General features: G+C 41.4%; 1 protein-coding gene across 1 annotated transcript; it reads left to right on the forward strand.

Annotated features, from left to right (window-relative positions):
- The first annotated feature begins 10167 nt into the window (after nucleotides 1–10167).
- On the forward strand, nucleotides 10168–24354 carry TARP (TCR gamma alternate reading frame protein). The gene is made up of 7 exons (XM_080611279.1): nucleotides 10168–10298; nucleotides 10419–10794; nucleotides 12668–12799; nucleotides 18751–18821; nucleotides 20626–20919; nucleotides 22420–22503; nucleotides 23241–24354. Exons 1-7 carry the CDS (start codon nucleotides 10256–10258, stop codon nucleotides 23372–23374), a joined length of 1134 nt encoding a protein of 377 aa, XP_080467405.1. The 5' UTR covers nucleotides 10168–10255; the 3' UTR covers nucleotides 23375–24354.
- Nucleotides 24355–24660: the final 306 nt, after the last annotated feature.

Below are 24660 nucleotides of genomic sequence, written 5' to 3' on the forward strand. Positions count from 1 at the left end.
TTCTCCGTGCCGGCAGCCGAACGTGGTATGAAGCTCAGTCAGTAGGTTTTTAACCTCTTTGAAACACAGGAGCCCACCTTTTGTAGTTTGAGCTGTGAATGGTTTACAGACTGGTGCCAGACAAAGCTTGTTGAAACATATCGAAATGAGCATGAATGCAGACAGTTCAGTGAAGCAGTACCTGCAAACCAGAAAACTCAAATAAAAAAACAATGTTGTTTGTTCACACGTACGTGGCAACAGGTTTGTTTGTGCTTTGTCAGAGCTATGGTGATCCTGTAGTTGGTCCTTTCCCATGAAATCTGAAATTAGCTTCCTCAATACCAAAACCTTAACTTCTCTGCACTAAGTGTATTGTATTGAGTTGCACTGCAGAAGATTTAATTAGTTATCCTGTAGTAATGAAGTCAAACTATTATAAGTTTCATGTGTTGACAAGAATAATCGACCGCTGCAACGTTTTTCAATGTTCTTTTTGGACATGCATAATATATATACACACAAGAACCTATATGTGTATATATAAGTGCATATAGATATATATGCATTTTCACAACCTCATCGTAGTTCTTTGGCTGTGTAGTATCACCAGTACACGCATCGCTCTTTCACTGTCTGGCATTACAGGAAATGGTTTTGTTCCAAAGCAAAACTAGCTGCTCCATTGCCAAAACATGATCCAGTATCTGTGTTTGTAATGTGAAATTTTCATTCTGAGATGATGAATAACATCATGTTCAAAGCTGCTAAACCTTTGAGAAGGCATGGCTCGGTCTCCTCCTCCAGCTGCAGTAGCTACAATGAGATAATGTGGAGGGGGAGCTGTTATGATGCTCATCTATACTTTTTTATTTAATTGGCTGAATTGATTAAAAACAAAGAAACAGATCTAATCCCTAAGAAGAAATAAACACAATATATTTTCACTATATGTATTTATGCAGCATACCTTCACAGATCCTTTTAATATATATAATGTATCCTGTATCAAAAAGTCATCTGTAACTTATGTTTTCCAGTGCTGTGTCATTAAAAATAAACCTTTGATCCAAAGAAGCTGTTTCACCTGTCGTGCTTTTGCAGTTTTGTAACACAGAAGTTCTATAGTTTATATGTTGTATTAAAGAACCTAATCTGAATTTAATACCTCTTTTTCCAAAGAAACACGGCAGAACAGATGCATCATTTAAACTCCTGCTCTCAACCCTAGTCGTGGGCCAGAGATCCAAAAGGTCTGAACCCCAGCTCAGCACATCTCCTAGCTGCTCCTCCTGTTCCAGACTCTGACCACCAGCTAATACCTGTCCACAAGCACCAAGGGATCATCTCTGTGCTTGACCACAGATTGCTACCTCTTATTAATTTCTCTTTTTATCCATTGATTTTGTGTGGGAAAGAAGGCTCTCCAGGAATCTGCTCTGTCGTGCTTGCTGACGCATGGAAGCAGCAAAGCTTTAGGAACATCTGTATTTTACTAGCAATTCAGTTAGTTTTCATTATTTTTTTGGTTGGGAGCTTGTTTTGGTGCAAATGGTATCTGGTTCTGCTCTATTTCTCATTAATTTGTCAGATTTCAGTTGAAGAAACAGATTTTTTTTGTTGCTGTGGAAGAGGAGGAAAGTTGGTTTCTCTGGTTCTTCAGAATACGGTAGCTTTAAAAAGCAAGTCTGATGATAGCTGTGTTTTGTGGAGAAGCTGAATGATGGAACCGTGATAGCTGGGCTTTTGGCTCTGAAATGTCGCAGTGAGCAATCAGAGGCCAAAGAGGTTTCAGGAAAGCACTTTGATTTGCTGTTCAGTTTTCCCTTCCAACAGAAGGAGTTCATGACTAGAAATGTATTTATCATTTTGGGTTAACAACTCTTTCTCGTATTCGGTTTATGCTAGTTTTGTTTGTTAGACAATCAGACCTGTCTCGCAGCCGCTTTTACCATCTGCCGCTCCTGAGATTAATAGTATAAAATAATTGTATTTCTCTGTGATCTATAGATGCCTATTCTAGGGCAAGAAAAGAAAATCCCTTCCAGTGTGTACTGCTGTTACCCTCACCCATCAAGTTACATTAGCTCAGAATCATTTCTCCCTTTTCTTGGATCCTTCTCATCGACACACCATAATGGATTTGGCAAATTACTGAATTTAATGCTTTCAGAGTGGTTGTAAACCAATAACACACTGTATCTTGGTGGCCGTAAAGACTTACGTATGCCTAAGACACCACTAACCTTGAAAGATTTAGTGACCCAGCCTCCTGATCCTGTGGCCTGATCATGCACAGTTTGGCCTTGGAAGTACGATAAAATAACTGAAGATGGAGGAACATCTCACGTGAGTGCGTGAATATGCTGTGTCTTTGCAGCTCATCTATCTGGTGGTGGTATGAATAATGAGAAATGTATAAGCTGAATGACATTTCTGTCCCTTTTCTCCTCTTCCTGCTCCTCTCCACACCTTGCTCTACCTTTTCCAGACCTCACAGCTGCGTGTATCTGCCCCTGCTGCAAGAAGATTGAGGCAAGGCTGGGTGGGTATGGTCCTGCTCAGATTGTGTAGCGTTTGATTCCAGGATTCTCTGATTACTGATGCCCTAGACATGAAATAAATCATAGTCTCTTTAAGCTCATGCTTAATGAAAATTCCTTAGTGTCTTTCTGACACAGGGAAAAAGGCATCAAAAGAAAGTCACCATGATGGGTCAGTTAGGTGGATGGGGTAGGAAACAGTTTACAAGACTGTCCTCTCTTGCATACCCATGTGCAAGCAGAGCATGAGTGAGTAGTAGAGCGGTAGCAGACGGAAGTACCACGCTGCTTGAAGGATGAAATCAGATTTTACTGTTACTTTTAAAACAGATGTAATTTAAAAGATCTTTCTTTTTTGTGTTTTAAACGCTAAGGTGACAGTTGACGAAGCAGCACCTGAGAAGCCAGTTCCCAGCTACAGAAAGAAGTTAGTTCAGTTAATGAAGCCATATCTCTGAAAGCAGCACAGCAGAGTGTGAAGTGCTGTAATTATCAGTTCCACTGTCAGCTCTGATGTGCTCTCTGGTGGTGAGATGTTCACTGCGGACAAGGGACTGCAGTGGACGTGATGCAAGCAATCAGGTGAGAATATGAAGTGGACTGCATAGATGCGTACATTCATACACCTTGCTAAATGCATAGCATAATGTATAAGATAATTACCTTCTGAAGGCTCCTCTCTCGGTCTTCATCCATGTGATTTCAGCTCTGATGCTGCCCTTGTGTGTAGCACGTCTCTGGCAGCATCTGTTTTTCTCTCACGGGTGTCTTCACTCTGACCTGTTTTATCACCACAGAAGCATCACATAGGGAAAACTGTAGTGCTTTCCAAATGGTGCCTCCTGTAACAGACAGGACCTTAGAATTAAGATTGATTTGGCAAAGCTGAAACCATTCCAAAGGGAATTGTGTTGCATATTCAGGTGCTTAATAGCAGTTAAAGAAAATCTGAGTGAAAAGAAAATGCCCAGACAGTAGTAAAAGTCCCTCTCTGAGTATGCAAGACTTCTGTCCCACCACAGGCACTGTAAATGCAGTGCAGAGAACAAAGTAGCATGTGAACCACCAGATATATTCTTCAGGAGCCAGTGAGACCCACATCTGGTGAAAAGGGTCAACAAATGCAAAAGTCCTGAAAGTCCTTCCTTCAATAGTGGCCTGGCAGGAGGAAGGCTTTTTTCCACTGAGCTGCCTGACAGCGCAAGGGGGAGAAAGTTTTCTAGACTCCCAAGAGTAGACCACGGGGGTTGCTGCTTGTCCTCTGTAGCCCCTTGTTTAGGGCTCCTCGGGGCCCTTTGGGCTCAGTTCTTGCTCACTGCACCTCCAAGGTACCATTCATGCCCTGGCTCTCTCTGGCTCCATTACCCAGTGCAAGCTCAGAGTCTGATCCTCATCCCTCACATTCTCCCTCTTCAGGAGACAGGGACAGCTCGACCTGTATTCCTGTTGCTGCTCTGTGTACCTGTGACTTACCTTTGCCAGGCTGCAGAATAAGCAGACAGAGGCAGAAGGATGAGATGAGGGCAGAAGGAAGAGAAAGGCAGGAGAAGTTAAGAGGCAGAAAAATACAAGGGCAGAATGCACAAGAAGGGCTGAAGATGGCAAGAAGGGAAGAAGGGGGTTTAGGACAAAAGAAGAAGGGTGAAAAGAGGAGAAAATCAGCAGAAGGAAAGAAAAATGAGACGGGTGGAAGAAGGAGACGTCAAGGAAGACAAAGAGAAGGGCAGAAGATGGAGAGAAGAGCAGAAGATGGAGAGAAGGTGTGTGGCAAAAGAAATCAGTAGTTCAGTGTACCAACCTTTCCTTCCAGGCCTAGTGCTAGACTTCATCACAAGTTCTCTAATGTAGATCCTTACGTATGAGCTGTCAGTTGCAGCATGAGAGCTGTAGGGGGTTCTCTTCTGCAATGATTTGGGCTTGATTGTTGTCTCCTCTCAAATTGTCTTCCAGAAAACATGGGATGTTCAGTACTACAGCAAGATCTTCATGCTGTTCTGTAGAGGAAAGCCAGTTAAATGCATCAGAACTCAGTTATGGTGGTGGTGGGGGGGTGTTGCTATTATAAAAAATAGAAGATCTTTTAGTTTTGGTGACTCTTCACTAAGAGTGACATCACCTACGGAAATCCCTTGGGGTAAATCAAGAAAGAAAAAGGTTTGCTTCAGTAGCGAGCTCTCTGCTCACAAGGGTGGGTTCCAGTGTTAACCAAAGGAAATGGGAAATAATGCAGCATTATTTAACACACCCGCAGCTGGCACAGCCTCATGGGATGGATTTTCTGCTCCGCAGAACTCCTTTGCCCCTGCTTCAGTTTGACCCTGTCCCCGTAAGGAAGCCATAAGAAGGGCAGTGACAATGTCGTTGTTGAGTGCTTTCATCCTGGCTGCTTGTTTGCGTTGTACTCCTGGGTCTGCATGTCTGCCTGTGGCCGATGGGACACGCTCTTATCTCCACACCTCTGACTTTTCTCTTTGTCTTGCGCAGGCAGCTCGGCAGGAGTCTTGCAGCAAAGCCCCATACCCATCACTAAGGCAGAACACAAAATGGTGCTCATTAACTGCCACGTCCCCCACTCTGAATTCAACACTGTGCTCATTCACTGGTACTGAGAGAGGCCCCGTGCAGCTTCCCACTGTGCTGCCAACAGGTCCTCCAGGTTCTTCCTCGTAAAACCAGGCCGACGAGGGCAAGTTCAGCATTGAGAAAGACCCCACCAAGCCATCTGCACTCCCACAGTGAGCAAAGTGACTCTGCAAGACGTTGCGACCTCCTGCTGTGCTAGTGGAGATGCACCACAGTAGAAAGCTACAGGGGCCTGCACAAAGACACACTCTGCTTTCTGACCGGATCCTCAAGTGTTTGACAACACACAGGACTATCCCCACTTACTTTCCCCATCAGCCTTGGATCCGGCACCCTGTGCACGCAGCCAAATACCAAAGATGCTTTCAAGCCAGTGCATGCTTTGCAGACACACGCTACAGCCGGCACCAGCCAAACTGTTATTGCACTTTAACAGCAACAAGGGCATGGTCATAGGTCTGGCTGGATTGCCCCTGTGTAGGTTTACTGGACGGCAGGTGAGGTTAGCCAAAAGAAGAAAAAAATCTTCCCACTACCCTTCAAGCTACACCTTTAGAATAAATACCCACTTACATCATTTGCACAGCAGAAGAGTAGGACAGAAGTGAAGAAAAGCTTGAAGCATGGTTCAAGACTGCAGGTGTAATAGACTCACTTTGTACTTCTCTGCTGGTAGAGATTCTTGTTTTATTTTCTCCTTGTTTTCCGTTTGGAGTTGATCAAACCTTCACTTAAGTTAAACCAAGTCTCTTTATTGACTTGTGTGGGGCTTCTTGTCTAAAACGGCAGCAAACCTGCAAAGCAAAGAGCACAGATATTTATATTTCCGTTCTGCCAACAGAAAATTGTGTGTCTTTGCATAATACCCAGCATTTGGAGAGGCCACCCTGGGGTGCAGCATCTCACCTCCTCTGTGACAAGATACAGTTGTTAGTACAGCAATGCTACCCCTGAGCTCCCAAATGGCTGCTGGTTATTCTTCTGGCCTTCGGCATTCAGGCTGTGTGATGAGCAGTAATTTGAGACTCTTCAAATTCATCAAACTCCGTTTTCCTATTTTTTCTCCCTTTTTACTGGTAGGGGACCTGAGAAAAAGCATCTGACCCCAGGCACTGTTTTGCAGCTTCAGGTAGAGCAAAAGTAGTGGTAAAATTGCTTCAGATTACAAAATTACTTTGTAAACCAGCTACAGATATTGTGTCTGTGTGCATGAGAGGGAGGAGGTGAGTTTGTGCCACTTGTGCACAAGCGCTCATCAGGCTGTTAAAATTCAGCAGGGTTCAGTCAAGCAGCTTTACCTCCACATCACTCCGGATGATGCCCAAGTGAGTCATTTCCTCTCCTCTGTGCAGCCCTCTGTCCCTGCTAGGAGAGCTGTCAGCTTCCTCTTCCTCTGGGAGGCAGACGCTGGCGAGAGCCCTCAGGATGCTGCTGCTCCCGCTCCTGGCCCTGGCTGCAGCCTGGCCTCGTAGGTTCCCCTTGTCGCCACGGCACACAGCAGTGGCAAGAGGCACTCGTATTGATGCCTGTGAGCAAACAGCAGGCTAAGAGTGTTTGTTCTCTTTCCTCTCCTCCTTTCTAGATGGGCAAGCACAAGTGCTTCTGAGGCAGAGGCGAGCATCCATTACCAGAGAGCCAACTAAAACTGCACAGATTGAGTGTGTATTCGAGGGCATGTCAAGGGCTGTCTTCCAAACTGTCTATGTACATTGGTACCGGCATCTACCATCCAGACCTCCCGAATGGATTCTGTTTATCCAAACAGGTCAAGCTTATTATGATAATGATTCCTACAAGAACAAGTATTCTTCTTCGAAAAAAGGCCCGAACATCTGCACTTTCACTATCAATAACATCAATCCCAATGATGAAGGCACCTACTACTGTGCTTACTGGCAGAACCACAGAACTAGCAAACCTTAGGTAGCCTGTACAGAAAGCTGTATCCTGAGTGGCAGGCTTTCTGTCAAGTGCAGAGAGCCACACCTGCACCTTCCTGCCTCTAAAGCATCCCAACAGGTTTATGCTGAGTATGTAAGTACAAATAAAGGACAAAGAGAAAAGCAAAGAAATGCAGTGTGCTACAGCTCAGCTGATACCATGTTCTCTGCTGGGGAAAAGGAGCTCTCCTGAGGGTGATAGTACTATAGCTGAATTGTACAGTAACACAAATCAACTTTGCATAATACAGGTACTTTCCTGAGGTATCAAAAATGTTACCAAAGCAGGCAGAGTGTTCTAGGAAAGGCTTCTGGGACAGCTTTGGGGTATTTGAGGGGAGAGAGACAGCTTTGGGAAGAGCTAGGCTGAACAACTTGAGTTTTTATGTGTGTGTTCAGCAGGTAAGTCTGAGAGGAATGTACTGGATAGAATCATGTAGAAAGAAAATTATACATTAATTTTTCATGAAGAAAACTTATTTTAGACGGATTTTTTTAAGGTCTTTTCTACACTGTTACTGCTGTGGTTTAATTTGCCAGTAAATTCAACCCCCTCCATAGCAGCAAGTTGAAGAACAATCATTGGATCTGCTGAATGAGTCATTTCCTCCTCCCAGCTGTTTGATGCTTTGTCCACTTGAAGGGCTTTAGAACCTTTTGTCTTTAGTTCATTCCCAGGTTTAACCTGCTAAGGCAGCATGTTGCTGCTTCCACTCTTTCTTGCAGCTTTGTTTTGGCCCCGTAAGCCCTTTATTCCTCTCCCCCATCTTTCCCGTGCGCGGACAACACTCTCCTGGCTCCAAACTCCAGCAGTTTCTTCCCCTCACACCATTTCTCTGCTTCTCCTTCCAGGTGGAGACACATGGACAGTGCCGGTGCAAACCCCAAAGCTCCAAACGCAGATGCAGGGCACGTCCACCAGCATTTTGTGCCAATTGCAAGCTGAAGTCATCATGCACTGGTACAAGCATCTTCCCGGACAGCCACCAACGAGAATACTGTATGCGCGGGGACAGTCAGCTACTTTTGATGACAGGGGTGACAGGAAGAGATTTCAAGTTCAGACACATCCTAAGTATCATTATACTCTCACGATAAATAATTTGACTCCAAGGGATTCTGGTACTTACTACTGTGCGTATTGGTATTACAACGCATCACAGCATTAGTTGGGCAAAGATAAGCTGTGCAAAAAGGTGCTTTGTGGTCTGAACCGCAAGCTCTGAACTCTGCAAAAAATACTTGCCTATTCCAGCCCTCTCTCATGATTTTCTGCAGCAGGATATGCAAAGCAACAATAGCTTGTGACAACTGTTAAATATGTGATGTTAGCAATCAGTAAGTATATCATTTCAGTACTCACACATATTTGTAACATCGACAAACTGGAGAGTTCCATCACTTTCGGGTAAATACATGAAACATTGCTCTTAAAATGAAGGCTTGATTGTACTGAAAGCGCTCACCTGACTATGTACACGGACTGTCTGTGTGAACAACTGTTCTCTGTAATTTTCTCTTCTCTATTAGAATCCTTGGAGCAAGCAGAGAAACAAATCTCCATCCCCTCAGTGCTTTCTCTTCATAAAAAGACAGGAATAGAAATGAGACCGGGTGATCTTGCACATCCTACTTTGTTTTTTGTCTTGCTCTGCATTGCACTCACTACAAATCCCTACAAAGACTGACATTCAAGAATCTCATCCAAGCTCAAGAAGAATTCAGCCTACCAGTTCTAGAAGCCATGTACAGACACAAGGGTAAAGGTGATTAGGAGCAGTCAGCAGGGGTTTAAGGAGAAGCTATTTAGATAACTTTAGGTAACAAAGCTCTCTGAAAGGGAATGTTGGCCATTTAATACACGAGAAGTCCATTTGGTGAAAATTTGAACCTGGAAAGGTGTTTCGTTGAAAATACTCTGGCCACTGCACCTGTCCTCTTGGCACAGACACCATCAAGTTTGATCTGCAGTTATTCCTACTGGGAGACTTGTGGTGACAGAAAGCTACAGTGCAAAACCTAGAAAGTGTCTGTAATTTAGACCTTGAATTTTGTAAGACCCACTCACCACCATATTCCTTTACTCTTGATCTGGGATCAGGTGCTAGACAGATTTCTGCTGTGTGATCAGAAGAAGAGCTACATACTGCACTGTTTTATACAGGTCCTGGTAGATTCTGGCAACAGGGGTTGATTTCACATCCTCAACATACAATTGCCAATGCAGTTTTCACTCTGATTAACTACTGTTGTCCTCACAGCAGACTGACACGGGATGCCGCTGGAATGAGTGACCTTTCCCTTCCCTCATCTTAAAGTCTGTATCATTGTTGCCTCTTCCTCACCACTTTGTTGTGCCTGCCAGTCCTCAAGTCATTTCTCCGTGTTGCCCTGAAGTTCGCCTGGCAGAAAATGAAATAGACTTTCTTGTGGTTATTTACTGGGAAGAGAGGGACCCTGTCCATTGCCACCACACAGAGGCAGGTGTCTCTCTTTGACTGCCTCTCCCTAGAGCCCTGCAATCATGAGCACCTTTCCAAGACTGTTAGCAACCCATGCTTATTGCTGGCTTTCTGCATGTGGCCAATTGCCCTCAGGAGGGAGGCTGAAGCAGCTCATCTCCCTCACACTGATCACAGGGGAGCTTAGTGTGGCACCACCCCTGCTCCCCAAGATGTCCCGTGCAATGGCTGTTGACAGCAGCCCTGCTTTTGTTTTCCAGCCTTCCTTTCTCAGAAATGTTTTCAACCCAACTGAGCTTTGAAACTGAAATCCTGTGCCTGTGCATTTCCTCCTGCACCCACAACCGAAGTCATGTCCCCGGGATCAGCTGCCCTGGTCCATGCAGGCTGATGGCCTCTGGCTGCTTTGGTGGAGGGCAGCACCAACATGGGGGCTCCCTGGTGCTTTGCTATCCCAGAGTTGGATGACTAAGCTGGCTCAAGTCTTACAGGACCACAATCATCAGATTGACCAGCGTTTCTCATATTTACCTGAAACGCAGACAGGACCACAGCCTTCTAACCAGTGTTACCATTTACCAGCCTGGAGAGCGTTATCGGTAAACGTGCCCCATCCGCTTGCACACAGAAGACCTGTCGCTGAAGAGCGCTCAAGAGTCACCTCCTCCTCCCACAGAAGACTGTTCCCATCTGGGCTCCCTTTCACCCTCCTCTGACTCTCAACAACAGCAGAGCCTGACAAGCAAACATGCTGCTGCTGGCAGCACTTGTGGCCACAGCCGCCTGGTCTTGTAAGTCCTTCTTCATTCCCTTACCTTTCCTCTTACGCACCCATGGCTGTGCTAACAGGCTTCTTCCCCACACCTCTGAATTCCAGCTAATGGCATCATTTCTCCTTCTCTCTTTCCTAGATGGATTTGCACAAGTATATCCTGTGCAGAGCCCTATATCCATTACCAAGTCCCAAAGAAGTGCACGAATGACATGTGAAATTAAAGTTTCAGAGGAAATGTTTGCAAGCATATCCATACACTGGTATCAACAGAAAGAGGATAGAGCTCCAGAGAGGCTCCTGCTCTTCTCAGAAGGGAAACTTGCAGTTGAAACTGGCTTTCTAGCAAAAAGGTACACGGTTGAAAAAGTTTCTAGCCAGAAAAGATTTATTCTTACAATTAAAGATGTAATTCCAGACGACACTGCTACTTACTACTGTGCTTACTGGGACGCTCACGGTGATACAAACTCAAAGATCATCATGGCAAAAAGCCCTCAACAGCTGAACTACAGGTGTCAGGAAATGAGGGGGTTATGGTTGCTCAAAGAATCACCATCAAAGCTATCAGGAAAAGCAGTTCTACTGTGCATTTATAAAGTGTGACTTCACAGAGTTTGATGGCAAGGTTCACTCTAATAATTGCCTCATGGCTGAAACATGCAAAGGAAGATCGAGGTAAAAATCAAGCTGAAAGGATTAATTCGAGACCAAAGGCACAAAAGGGTAAGGGAGACAATAGGATTGACTGCATTTGCTGTGTCAATTTACACTCACATGCACACACATGGATATATAAAGGTGCCTGCTACCAAGTCCCCTGGAGCTCAGTGAAATGTTCACGTCAGATATCTTGGCATTTCTCAGCAGGTGAGGGTTGAGCCTTGAGGGGGGGGACCTCAGCCCAGATCCCACCAACAGCTTTCAGTGATGGTCCTTCAGGTATCACAAACTCAAAAAAAAATTTGTGAGCCCCAAGGGGTGTCCCACTCAAAGGAAGATGCTGGTCACATCCTGCTGCAGTCCAGGAGAACTCAAAGGAACTCACTTGGGACCACTATTTATAGGGTGGAAGGATCTGAATTAGTCATTAGCAAATATCCATCGTGACCTGTACGTAATAACTAGGAAGTTTTCAAAACTCCAGTTGTACTGTTCCACTCTGGCTGCGGTCAAGGGAAGAAGCGTTCCAGAACTGTAAGGGAATGACTGACTATCCCTGCCCTTGCTTCTCACCTTAGCCAGACAACAGGACTCCCTGGTACAATCAGCACCTCCTTCCTTAGTCATGCAGTGTTCCTGGTATGGAGAAGGGATGCTTCACTGCCTGACTCATTACACAAAGACCAAGGCCTGACAGGCATTCCTGAGATCATGGAGCAGTCCAGAGGATGAGGCGAGGAGGGAAGGCACTGCTACACCTGGTCTTCTCACTCCATCTGATATAAGCTGCTGAAAGGCCAAATCTTTTGCTGCTACTCAAAAGGAGCAGCTAACCCCACAAGGCTGTCCTTTCCAAAGTCTGGGTTGTCACTTGCACCCCGGTCTTCAAACACACATCTAATATCTTAAGGGCAAAGGAAGTGTTCAGTGCCTTAAGACTTAGTACATAAATACTAGAAACTAACCTGCTTCTCTGGTGCTGTTTGCACAGCCATGGCAGAAGCCCGGTGGCTCTTGAGGGGAGCAAACATTGCACTCATTTTCTAGTCCAGCCACTCTTCTCCCCTCGCAAATAGAAGTCATTAAAAGAAAGACAACATGCCTAAGAATTGTACCTTGGTTTTGGGAATTATATGCTTGCCACCACCTAGCACTGCCAAGCACTCACTTCTCTTGGCATGGATAAGACACCTGGCCTCAAGCACGGGCACTGGGGAAGCAGGGTATGCTCAGGGCCCACTGATGCCTTGGAATCATCAGCTGCCAAAAGCCAGAGGTTTCGACTGAGCAAGTGCACAGTGCAAAGGGAACAGTGAAGGTCCCATACCTTACCCATCCTCTCCACTCCAGGTGCTCCTTTCTGCTCAAGCATGTCATCAAGTTCATTTGCAAAGTTGCAAGGACCTATTTAGTGGAAAGGGAGCACGTTTCCACGTTGTTGTTCCTGGAAATAGGTCAGTATGTGGTACTGAAGGTGTTCAAAGTCTTTACCCTGGCAAAGAAAACAGAAATAGACAGCTTTTGCCTGAAGGTTGATGAGATTTAAAGTAAAGGAAAAGGAGTGTTATTCTCACTTAAAACTTAGTAGCTACTTCCTCAGAGGAGGAAGATTTTCTGTGTATTCCTCCCAAGATTTGGAGATGGGCATTTTTGTTCTTTTTTTGTTTTGAGCTGAATCATTCCCTTTTCCCATCTTCTTGCTTATCACTGTTCATATTTCACTAGTATTGCATCTGAATCACCCGAAAAGATGAAGACAGTTACCAAAAGTAGTACCAAAGAACTTTCCAGAGTTAAGAACAACTTTTCCTACTTACAGCTTATACGCAATTCATCCCTCCTAGCCACTGCCTCAAGGTGCGTATTGACCTTAATGCCTGAGAAATTAGTCCACAAGGCTTTACCTCTACCATCAAGCCTCTCCTTAATATTTTCCTTTACTCTGGTACCCGGATACTCTCCTCACTTGGTTCATTGAAGTGTAACTCATTAAAGAATATTAGTCTGATGGGATGAAAAAATGACACAACAATTTCAAATACGTATCAGATTTCCAAATGGCTATAGGTTAGCTTTGTCCTCCTCATACATGCAAACCCAGATCATGTAGGTGAGTTAGAAAAGCTGTCTGCAGTGTGTAGCGTTTTGCTATTTTTCTTCTATGAGACCTCCCTAGTACTCAGTGTCATGAACATAATCCAACAGTCCCACCAACTGCAGGTGAGATGGTCTAAGGACATGGCCAAACACCATGGAAAGGAAGGAAAAGCGCTGGTTGTCACCATTCTGTCTCTACATCACTCCTGCCATTCCTTTGTGGTTGCAGAATATGATGTTGCTGCCCAGGCGCTTTCAGAGTAGGTGAGTGCTTTTGTTATACCTAATTCAATAGAAAGACCTTCACCCTCTAGTCTTGTTCCTCCCTCTAACCACAACTTCTTAACGTTGTTTTGCAGTCAGTATGCCACATGGGATCCCATAGGAACTCAAACTCACAAACTAAGCATGCAGGCTCTTTGATCACCGGTAGTGGTGACTCCTCTGGTGTTATCTTGGGCTCTTTTATAAAGAAACCTGTGCACAAAGGAAAAGCCTCCTTCTCCCACTGGCTAGTATACGAAAAGTTGCCAGCGAGCAACCTGCAGCACATGGACACCTTTGTGAAACTTATGGTGCTGGATCTCCCTCCTTTCTCTCTGCTGAATTGTATTAAGACAACTGAAAATGAACTTTATGCTACTAGTACTTGATGTCACTTACTTGCAGGTGAGAGGAAGTGGACCCCTTTGGGAAAGAGCAGGATCATCACCTGGAGGTATGCGTTTTAACATGCAGAACCCTGTGCACCTATTTGTGTGCCTAAAATTAAAGAGAAACCTTCACCTAATGCTCAGGTGGTAAGCAGAAGGGTTATCTAACAGATTTTCAACAGCTTAGGAAAGATATGTGCTCCAAAGGGCATTAGATACCAGCCTGATAACCAGGTGTAAGTCTGAAATTCCCGACATGCTCCCAGCAGACAAGGGCCAAGGCTTCATACAATCTCCTGGAACTGATTGGGAAATAAATGGGATTTTCTTCAGCAACGGCACAGCAAGAGAGCACCTTAGCTTATTGTAAAGCCAAAACACGGTGTGGAGTACCTGGATGAAATACTTTGGTATGGGAACCATACTAATCATCTCTAGTAAGTACCATTATTATTGATCCGATTTTCACAGATGCATTCAGGTTCTCAGATAATTAAGCATGAAAGACAGTAGAAAAACTAATTTCTGCCTGATAAATCAGGTTTTATTTGTGAACTGTGCATGGTGCCCCAGTTGGGTGGGTTGATGGGCAATAAATATATTGACCTTTTGAATAGAGAGATCGCCTCGACAACAATTACTGAATACCTGTTAAGGATGGGGAATGGAAAAATGGTAAGGAAAAATGTAAAGATTGGGATGCATGCATTCCGTCCTTTTCTGGGAAAGAAAAGTGAACTGTTTTACTCTTGGAACAGCAAGTGAGAAATGCAAAATGTTTCTTATTGATAGAGGTGGTTCAGTCTGAATTGACTGGGAAGGAAAAACACCCGGAACGTCAGAAATACCTAATTCCTGGCCCTACTGAACGTAACTGCTTTACTTTTGCATTTGTATTACTCTTGTGGTGAAGCTATGCAATCAATAGGATAAATGCTGTTTTCAGTATAAAGCATATAGCAGTGCCTACAGTATGCTGCTCAGAAAGTAGCTGATATTATCAACATGACTATAATTAAGCCGTATCATAAAAAGCAGAAGAGAGTTACGGAGAAATTTAAAACGTTCTCCATGCCTCTGATCAAAAATGTTCTCTGCTGCAATTTCCAACTAAACTGTCCCAGTTGCTGCTTTTGCTAAGACAACAGAGTAATCACACAGAAAAAGCGTGAACTTAGTTATGAGCATCAGTAAGCTTCGTTTAGAATATGGAATTTGCATTTAAAATACGGGCTTCAAAATATGAGTTTGATGAAAGTTTAGTTAAGGTACTTTCACACAATATGTATTTCAAAAAATAGGACACAGGAAAAAGAATGCTTACTTGTATATTTAAATCAACAGGTAGTAAACTTCCTTAATTTCCTTTGGGAGTCACAACGTAGCCACATTTCTTCCTAAAACAGCAAAAAGAGGTTTCTTCAGAGAAAACCTAGCAGATCAGAGGCAAGAGCTCTTTGTTAAAGCAGTCCCAGAGCCCAAAGGGATTAGAACATAGTTATGAAATTAGCAGTCACTTCAAAAAAAATCAAAGGATTTCTAAAAACGACACTCTAGTCAATGTTGAAAATTAAGCTATTGCACTGGGCCAGACCTATCACCAACCTCTACATCAGAGAGACTTTTTCTGTAGCCAATGCAAGGGAAGTGCAGAGCAGGAGATATTGCTAAGCCCTGTAAGACTGTGGGATGCCGATATCAAAATATTTGGAAGAGGAACTAAGCTTATTGTTTCAAGTAAGTACAAAATGTGAAAATTAACTGCTTCTGAAAGTCTTTTCAGTAGTTAGATACTGACTGCAGGAAGTGCTTTGCTTTTTTAGCTCCTGCTAGTTTTAACCCTACTGAATGCTTTGCAGGATTTTCCTCTTGAACAGCATTTCCACATGCAAAACACAACATAATGGTTTTTTATTTATGTATAGAATGGGTGAAACACAATAGCTATTGCAGCACAGATATGTAATTAACCCCATCATTATTTTCTTTTTAAAGCTTAAATATGGCAAAGACAGCATTCAGAGAACTGAAAGATGGTTTTGTCTTTAAATATGTGTATTCAAACTTTGTGATATTTCTACTTCATTCTGAAAAAAAAGTGCCAAACCTTTGGGTTACTCAAATTCTTTGAAAAGCAAAACATTTTCCTTTAGGACTATGTCTCTCTTCCCCACAGCTTTACTGAAGGATTAAAGCAGGGAATTAAGCAGCTCTGAATTAAGCAAAAAAAAAAAGAAAACCCCTTCCCAATACAGATACAAAGAGCAATATACAATGCCTTTTGCCAAAATCCTCATTTCATTAGGCTAGTAAAAGTGAAATAACTTGTCCCTAATTATTTTTGTCATGTCCACAGCACTTTGGCTCTTCTTATTGCTTAAAAATGTGCACATGAAGAGGTGGTCTTTTTTTATGCCTTTCCTGTAGAGACTTTTATTTTAATGGGAAGTGGAGGACAAGAATCTTTTTCCCATTAAATGTGCTTTAAATGCCGTAATCCTGGAGTAAGCAACTGCACAAACACAAAGCAGAAGAACTATTGCTACCAAACATTTCAAGCCTGGTTAGACATATAAATTTGTATTAGCATGTCAAGAAAAGATTGGTTTTAGTGATTTATGTCAGAAAGACTAAGTAGATCATAACAATAATTCAATAGAAATATCTGTATCAGGATAAGCTTTTTGTTTTTAGTGTAAATCCTCACTTTGTTAATCAAGTAGTTGCCATGATTTTAGTATCTACAGTTTAAAGTAATTTTCACTCCAATTCTATAGGAATTTGTCTTTATGTGGCCAAGACTTCTGGCCAATTAACAGAGTAAAAGGGCTGTAGTTACCTTACTTACACACTTAAGATCAGGCATTTCATCACAGCTTGTCTTTTCAGGGGTGACCATCCAACATTAAGTTACTCCTAAAAGGAAACAAATTGAGAAAACGAGGATTTAGGATAAGTGGCCTTAATTCAATTGAATCATCAGGGTTTGAGCTTGAGCAGAATCTTTAATATATATATACTGAAAGAGCTAAGCTCCCATCAACTTGTAGTGAACTTGATTTTGTTCTTGTTGGTCTCCTTTAATTAGTTCTGATCAAAACAAAGTTGCTACAGACTGAATAATACAGTTAACAGAAGGGCTGGGATTTGAGAGACAGGTTTGGCATTTGCATTTGGTGGAATAGATGAGGGTTTTGAAGCTTACAGCTGAACAGAAATATCAATTAAGAACATAAACTGGCAATACAGGATTCTTCTGTAAGTATATTCCTAGGCAATTTCATAGAATCATAGAATAGTTAGGGTTGGAAAAGACCTTAAGATCATCAAGTTCCAACCCCCCTGCCATGGGCAGGGACACCTCACGCTAAACCATGCCACCCAAGGCTCTGTCCAATGCTTTACTGTGCTATTATATGGTGCTTTATACTGAAAACAGCATTTATCCTATTGATGGCACAGCTTCACCACAATAGTAATACAAATGCAAAAGTAAAGCTTTGTCCAACCTGGCCTTGAACACTGCCAGGGATGGAGCATTCACAACTTCCCTGGGCAACCAATTCCAGTCCCTCACCACCATAACAGTAAAGAACTTCCTCCTTATATCCAGTCTAAACTTCCCCTGTTTAAGTTTTAACCCATTACCCCTTGTCCTATCATCTTATTGTTCTTGTGGCCCTCCTCTGGACGTGCTTCAACAGCTCCATGTCCTTCTTATGTTGAGGACACCAGAACTGCACATAGTACTCCAAAGAGGGTCTCAGGAGAGCAGACTAGAGGGGCAAGATCACCTCTTTTTATCTGCTGGTCACGCTTCTTTTGATGCGGCCCAGGATACAGTTGGTTTCTGGGCTGCAAGCGCACACTGAAGCCAGCTCATGTTAAGTTTCTCATCAACCAACACTCCCAAGTCCTTCTCCGCAGGGCTGCTCTGAATCTCTTCCCTGTCCAATTTAGGCACTCACCAGGTTGCAAAAGGCAAGCTGAGACTGAACCAGTCTCTCCAAATCCAGCTTATTTTCTAAACATTACTGAAGTATCTACCTTAATTTCATCAAATGTATTGAAGTTCAGAGTTCAAGAGGCTATAATTATCTTTTTGTAATTATATTATTATAAAAAATACATTCCCTAAAATAGATTTTACTTAAATTTATTTATACATTACCTGAAGTTGGATTAAACTGACTTTCTGCCCTTTTAAACCAAATTATGAAGTTTAATCAATGTATTAGTTTGCATTAGTATTTTTTTCAATAGGGGAAAACATGAAGTCCTGAATTAAAACCTAATAGACCTGAAAGTCCAAACAAGTGTTAGGGCAGAAGGACGGAGGTGTAAGACATAAAAGGGAAGATGCGGCCACTCGAAATCTGCAGAGTGAAAGCTTCTTACCTTGATTAATATTAATAAGAACATTTTCTAATGGCTTTAAAATATCAAGGATTTCATGGGCACAAAGATGAATTCAGTAGCTCATTCTTATAAGACAGTGTTCACAAACAGGTTTCAGAGGAAAATTTCAGGGGAAATCCTGGGCCTTTGGAAATGTTGCCATTAGTTTCAGTGTTGGCACGATTTCATGTAAGGTGCACATAGTTTTCACTGGGGAGAAGCCAGAAGGCTCTGGGGAAAGACATGCACAGGAATGATGGAAGTCGATGCTTCTCTACAATGTACGTAGATGCACCTGTAATGTTTCCTTTTGGCACTGACTACCTGCAATAGTACTGTGGAGGCAAGTACAGCAGGATTTGAGGCTGAATAGTCCCAATCCTGCATCCATTTAAAACCTGAAGGAAACATGCTATCTCAATCATTGCCCCAGGCAACAACACTCTCGGCTTGTTTTGATGTCTTTTTAAACAAATGATGGCACAGACTTGCTTGAAACTGAATTTAAAGTACATATCACTAAAGGCTCTTTGGGAATAGCAGCATCAGCTGAGATTGAATTCTATTTTTCTATAGTCATGTAGCCAAATGAATAAACTCTTAATATGCATATCGTGGTTGTTAAATCTGGTCCTTGTCCAACCTAAATGTTCCAAGCAGTTTTTGTAAAAGGATATACCAGTGTGGGGTAATACATGCATTTGGCTCTGGAACAAAACTCATCATCTCCAGTAAGTATTTTCAGACTTATTTCTTAAGTTTTGTCATGGGAAGGCTTAGGAGAGAAGGTTGACAGCTCTTTAAAGTATTTGGGGAAGCTCCCATTAGGTCAGAACTCTATTATGTTATTATCAACGATAACACCTGAAGTTGCTGGCAAGCAGGACAAGAACACTGTTTGCAGTCTGAGTGTGCTACGTGCTCTCGGCTCCCACTGGCTTGAAGGGGAATAGCAGAGCTTTAAGTATCAGTCAAAAATTACTCAATTTTGTGGATTATTCAAAGTAATGAAAAGTTCAGCTTAAGAACACATTGACCTTATTTATAAATTTCATTCATAGGTGCTTATGGAGAAACTGTAGAGGAGTTGCATTAAGAAAACTTCATAATTGATCTACAAAAGTATACATTTTAAACCCAAATTCATTAATAGCTCATTGATTACAAACCTAACTGCAGAATTTTCTTTGCACTATGTTTTGCAGACTTACTGCATTATTACAATACAGAAAAAACAGGTTTTAGCTTAAGAAATATCTACATGTGTTTATATATTACTTTAAAATGATAAAAGACCTACATACCTCTTAAAATCTGCCTTAGAAAACTGTTTAAAACTAAACTGCAAATTTCTTGGAAGTTTAACTAAAGCAAAAAAGATGGTGGAACAGAAATTCATTACTTTAAAACTCTTCAGAAAGAATCAGACTATTTGCCCAGAATAAAACCACAACAGTGTAAACTGTCTTGTGGACTTCGCAACTTTATAGATCAGCTTGGAAATATATCAAAATCTACAGCCAGTTCTACAAGGTTTCATCCTTTTTTTCCCCATAAACATACCTACAGTTTATGGAGATTATTTTTTCACATACACACACATATATATATACACACATGTATATATGCTAAACTTAATTTATCCAGTTCTCCGCTGTCTTCTATTTGCCTGTGTGTGTACATGGGACTCTTCCATGCATGCACTCAGTTGCAGTTATTCAAGACATATGCTTTCTCAGGACTGTGATATGATTGAAATGTTTCATTTAAGCTAGGCACCTTTTTACCATACTTTTTAATCTACTCTAGTATTAAAGAGTAGATCTAGTCTATTGTAGTCTTCCTCTACCAGATGTGCTGCTTGACAAGAAGCATGAACGAAGCAGTCTAGACATTGGTGTTCACAAAACAATTTAGGACTTGAACAGTGTTTCTCCATGCACATGGGACATATCAAAATTCTCCAGATCAAATACCCTCCAGACTCTGGAAAGCTCTATATTGTCTAACTAAATATGAGTTTAGATTATTTGAATTGAGTCTTGTTTTTGATTTGGAATTTAATTTTCTGTACAATACTCATAAAAGCTGCTATCCATTTTAATTCTCTATAAAATAACTCATTTAAAAATAAGGATAAAAGTCATACTTTCTATTTCCAATTATTTTAAATAGTACTGTGACTGGGTTTGACTGAAAATTAAAACTTACCTTTTGGGTCTACTGAAATAATATTTACTATAAACTGTGCTCGAATGCCAGGTTCCTTCAGCTCACCAAACACTTTTTTACCTCAAGGATGGAAGGAGCTGTAATTCATCCATCTTATTACCTAGAACTCCTTTAATATATAAGACATTTCTATTCCCATCCTAAGTACTTAATAAAAAATTAGGGGGGCAGAACATTTGTCAAGAAGACTTTTAGGTTGCTGCTCTTTAAAAACTATTTTGTGGTGGTGTATTTATTTACTGTACTCTACTGATCTTCCAACTCTCTATTGTGTTATTTTTTTTCCTCCACTAACCAACCCAGACAAAGCAAGTTCTCCACCAGCAAACTCTGAAATCCTGCAGAAGGAACATGAAAATCAGATCACATATGTTTGCCTTATTGAGAAATTCTACCCAGAAGTTATTCGGGTGACATGGACTGATGAAAAAAATAAGGAGGTAACAGACAATGTAGTAAAAGGAGACACTTGGAAGGCCACAAAAAATGAGGAATACTCAATTGGCAGCTGGCTAACTGTACCAGTGGAGAACAAAGACAAAAAATATTACTGCAAATACGAGCATGAAAGCCAAGAGCGTTCACTGCCGACACAAGGTATATGCTAAAATGTTAAAAGTTATATACTACATGTTATATGGTAAAGTCAGATACTAAACTGTTATGTTAAAAGTTTCATTCTATATATTATTATAGACATCACTTTTTCTTTGCAATAAAATTATAGAAATAATGCTTTCTATTACTGTTCCTGAAAGCATCTGTGCTCATTTGCACAGCAATCATTAAAATACACAATGTTTTCCCAGGAAAAGCAACCTAGCCTGTGCTGTGCTTCCCAAGGGAATGTCCTTCTGCAATAGGAAAAGAGCAGCTCTTGAACCTCATCAAGTGTAAACTAGCACAGCTCCGAAAGCTCTGCACTGAGCTGTGTCAGTTACCTCCCTGTCTACAGAAGTCTCTGAAAACAGTATTACCTCTCTGTTCAACCCATGACTGAGAGGTATAAGTCCCCCTGACACCCCACCCCTCCCCGACATTAGCCACAGCTATAAAAAAATTAAGAGTTAAAACCAAGGTTGCTGGGGATGTAGAACACAGTTTAAATGTTTTACTTACTCCATGTCCAGCAATGGTGAGGCAATAGCCATGTCCAAAAATGTCTCATTTAACTGAGGAAAGATTATGCAAAGCAGAATCTGAAAGACAACGCTATTTTAAAGAAAAAAGTAACCTCTAATCAATGCAAATTGTACAAATCATGGTAATATCTTTTAAAAAGCTGCCTATATTGGTTTAAATGAATTTTTTAATTAATTGGTTTAAATTAACCTTTTCTCAGTACCTACCTTTGTTCAACTTCCTATAAATTAACGTAACATCAATAAGTGAGAGCATGGCCATAATAACCATCAAAATATATTCTGACAAAAATACGCTTTAAGTTTATCTAGATGGAGGATGTATTTACACATGTAATACAGATGCCTTTAAGCCCATATATTAATGCATACAAACACCATAACCAAGAACAAACACAGATTTGCTGCTTCAAGCACAGAAAGGGTTTAGTTTAGAGAACAAGCACCACCAAAATGGCAAATTCCCAATAAGGGAACCTCAGATCACGCTCCTCTCAAGATTATTCCTTACTGTAGAGCAGCCATTAAGTAACAGACTAATTGAGGTCCCTTCCAATGTAAATTATTCTGCATTTGTAATAACAGCACATTGTAAAGGCAGACTTTAGCCACTTCAGTGACAAGATCAGGTGGATTCAGTTCTAAATAAGAGATTCTGCTAAGGAACAGCTTAAGGGACACATTCCTGAAAGAGCAAACTTCCCATATATGGTAACAAATACCCAAGACACTTCTCTATGTGTATTTCCTTCCCTTCAAATTCTCAGTGCATGTGAATCCTACTCATGAACATCTGCTCCGCAGACAGATCTTAACCATCTCTTTTGCTGTTTAAAGCTTCCAGTTTCACTGTTAATGTACATGTTACTGCCTCTTTTTTCCCCTATTTCTCAAATTCATGTTTGTCAAAATTAAAGAAAAGCCTAATTGTGGCATTTAAAATCTCTTTCCACAGAGAAAGATACAGACTCTTCTACAAAGACTGCTCCTCAGGAAGAGGACTGCAACACATCTGGAAACAGCACAGTTTTCAATAGAGGTAACTAAAACGTATTAAAATGTGGGAAAGCGACGCATGGCACGGAAGTCAGATATTGCTATATTTGCTCAGAACCTCATGAAAAGGATCTTTCTAAATAGCATACAGGAAATCTTTTAAGTCTGGGGTTTGCAACATACAAACACTTCAGTGCTACTCTGAATTCTGTTGTGGATTACAAGAATTTGCTCTCCTACTTTTATTAGGTAGCTTTATTAGGATGCAAAGATGCTGTTCAGCTACTAGATTAGCCCACATTATGTGTCACTTCTTTTAATATCTGAAGCAGTTAAAAGTTCAATGCTTCGGCTGATGCTTCATCTGCCCAGCAACTGCACAGCACTTTGGACAAAGAAATTTTCTTTTAGCTTGAACAGGGATTCAGGAAGAATTGTGAATCCTTGTGTTCAAAAAATCCAAGACAAAAGGATTCAAGCAAACACGGTGCTATCAGTAATCAGTGCTGGAAGCACGAGAATTATGTTCTTGTCTTTGCAGGGTATAATAACCCAGCAGCATTGAGAGGAAGTCTAGTGCTAAGAAACCCGCTCAGTCTAGAGCTTATTAGTGCAAACCTACTCAAAGGACAGTCAGACATTGTATGTGTTCTCACACTGTCCACTGAAACCTATATAACTGCAGCAGTAAACAGACTACAGTCCCAGCTCTACCCATCTTTTAGGAGGTTGTACAATATTGATATTAAACAAGGCTTTCCTGTCTTACGTTTGTTACAGATCACATTATACACAGGACAGCATATTTAGTGTACATCGCCCTTCTTCTGAAAAGCTCCATGTACTATCTCATCGTACTCTTCTTCATCTACAGAATGTGGGCTGCCACCAAGCACCAAGGAAAGAAAACATAAATCCTTGTTTAGGAAAGTCTAGCAAAATCATCTTCAATTTGCTTTGCCATATATTTATCCATATAGACTCTCCTGCTCTCAGCGTCAGGTTTAACAACAAAAATCCCCACATAATCTTACGGCATTAGTACACAAGGCTTGTTTTGCTTTACTGCTTCTGGTTTTATATCAGTCTGGCTTTCCTAATCTTTGAGTCTTGAACTCAGGTGGGCAATAGGACTAAGGTTACATACCCAGTATTTCAATCCAAAGTCCATATTGTAAAATGAAGCAGGTACTCATGTTAAAAGTAGTTATGCATACAGAAGTTTAGAGGTATAACCGGGCTTTTGATATATGAAGCAGAGATGCATTTTGTTACTGACCTTAAGGCTTAATTAAGGAGCATTCCTGTCTGTAAATTCACAGATGTTGTTCATTTTTACTTTCAATGACCTACTGCAACTCTCCTGTATCCACCAAATCAGGACTTAAATATTCTGAAGCGATGTGTGCTTTCAGAGTCAATTAAACACGATTTCAAAAAGTGAACACAGTAATTTTGAATGAAGAAGTTAGATGAGCATAAAGCAATTCTGAGGTGCACACATGCAGAAATGGGAGAAATCCACCAGGCCACATACCAGTCTGTGACACAGACTGAAAACCTGAACACTGTATTTTTAAAGAAAGAAAACAACTGTAATCATCATGAACATCATCTGGTTTTAAGATACCTTTGTAAGTTGAGCAAACCGTTAAATCTCCAGTTTTGATAGATAATGTATTTTCACAAGAGCAGAAAGATTCTCAGATGTTGGACTTTGAACTCTTCAGCTCCAAGTTCCACAAATCAGCTCTTTTCAAATTTCTGCGGAAAAAAATAGAAGTAGAGTAGTATATATATATATATAAATATATATATATATATATAAAAAATATATAGTTATATAAAAATATAAGTAGAGTAGTGGAGTAAAGCATTTGCTCGGTTTGGGGCAAAACACTGCCGTAAGCTTGGAGATAAGCGGCTGCAGCATTTACACTCACTGTAACGATGTAGAGGGCAATAAAAGCTTTCCTCTGGGTGCATTTGTGAGGCTTGTGTTTCTTGTCCAGCGTTTCCACAACAGGTACCAATATGGCTAGAAAACTTGATTCGTTTCTGTGTTTGTATAAATTCCTCAGGAAATCAAAGAAAGAACCTTAAACCCATCAGTTTTCTGCTTTTCAAGGTATTAAACAGGAATGCTCCTACGCAGAACAATAAAAGCTAGCTCTTAACATCTTTTCTGTTGACGGGCTAA

Source organism: Psittacula echo (assembly GCF_963264785.1).
Source record: "Psittacula echo genome assembly, chromosome: 2".
Taxonomy (NCBI): domain Eukaryota; kingdom Metazoa; phylum Chordata; class Aves; order Psittaciformes; family Psittacidae; genus Psittacula; species Psittacula echo.

What these genes read in the sequence shown, in the direction of transcription:
- TARP (XM_080611279.1), top strand. Translation starts at nt 10,256, where the DNA reads ATGCTGCTGCTGGCAGCACTTGTGGCCACAGCCGCCTGGTCTT. An exon ending in CCTCAACAGCTGAACTACAG is followed by an intron (nt 10,795 to 12,667) that starts GTGTCAGGAAAT and finishes ATATTTCACTAG; the next exon opens with TATTGCATCTGAATCACCCG. An exon ending in AACAAAACTCATCATCTCCA is followed by an intron (nt 18,822 to 20,625) that starts GTAAGTATTTTC and finishes TAACCAACCCAG; the next exon opens with ACAAAGCAAGTTCTCCACCA.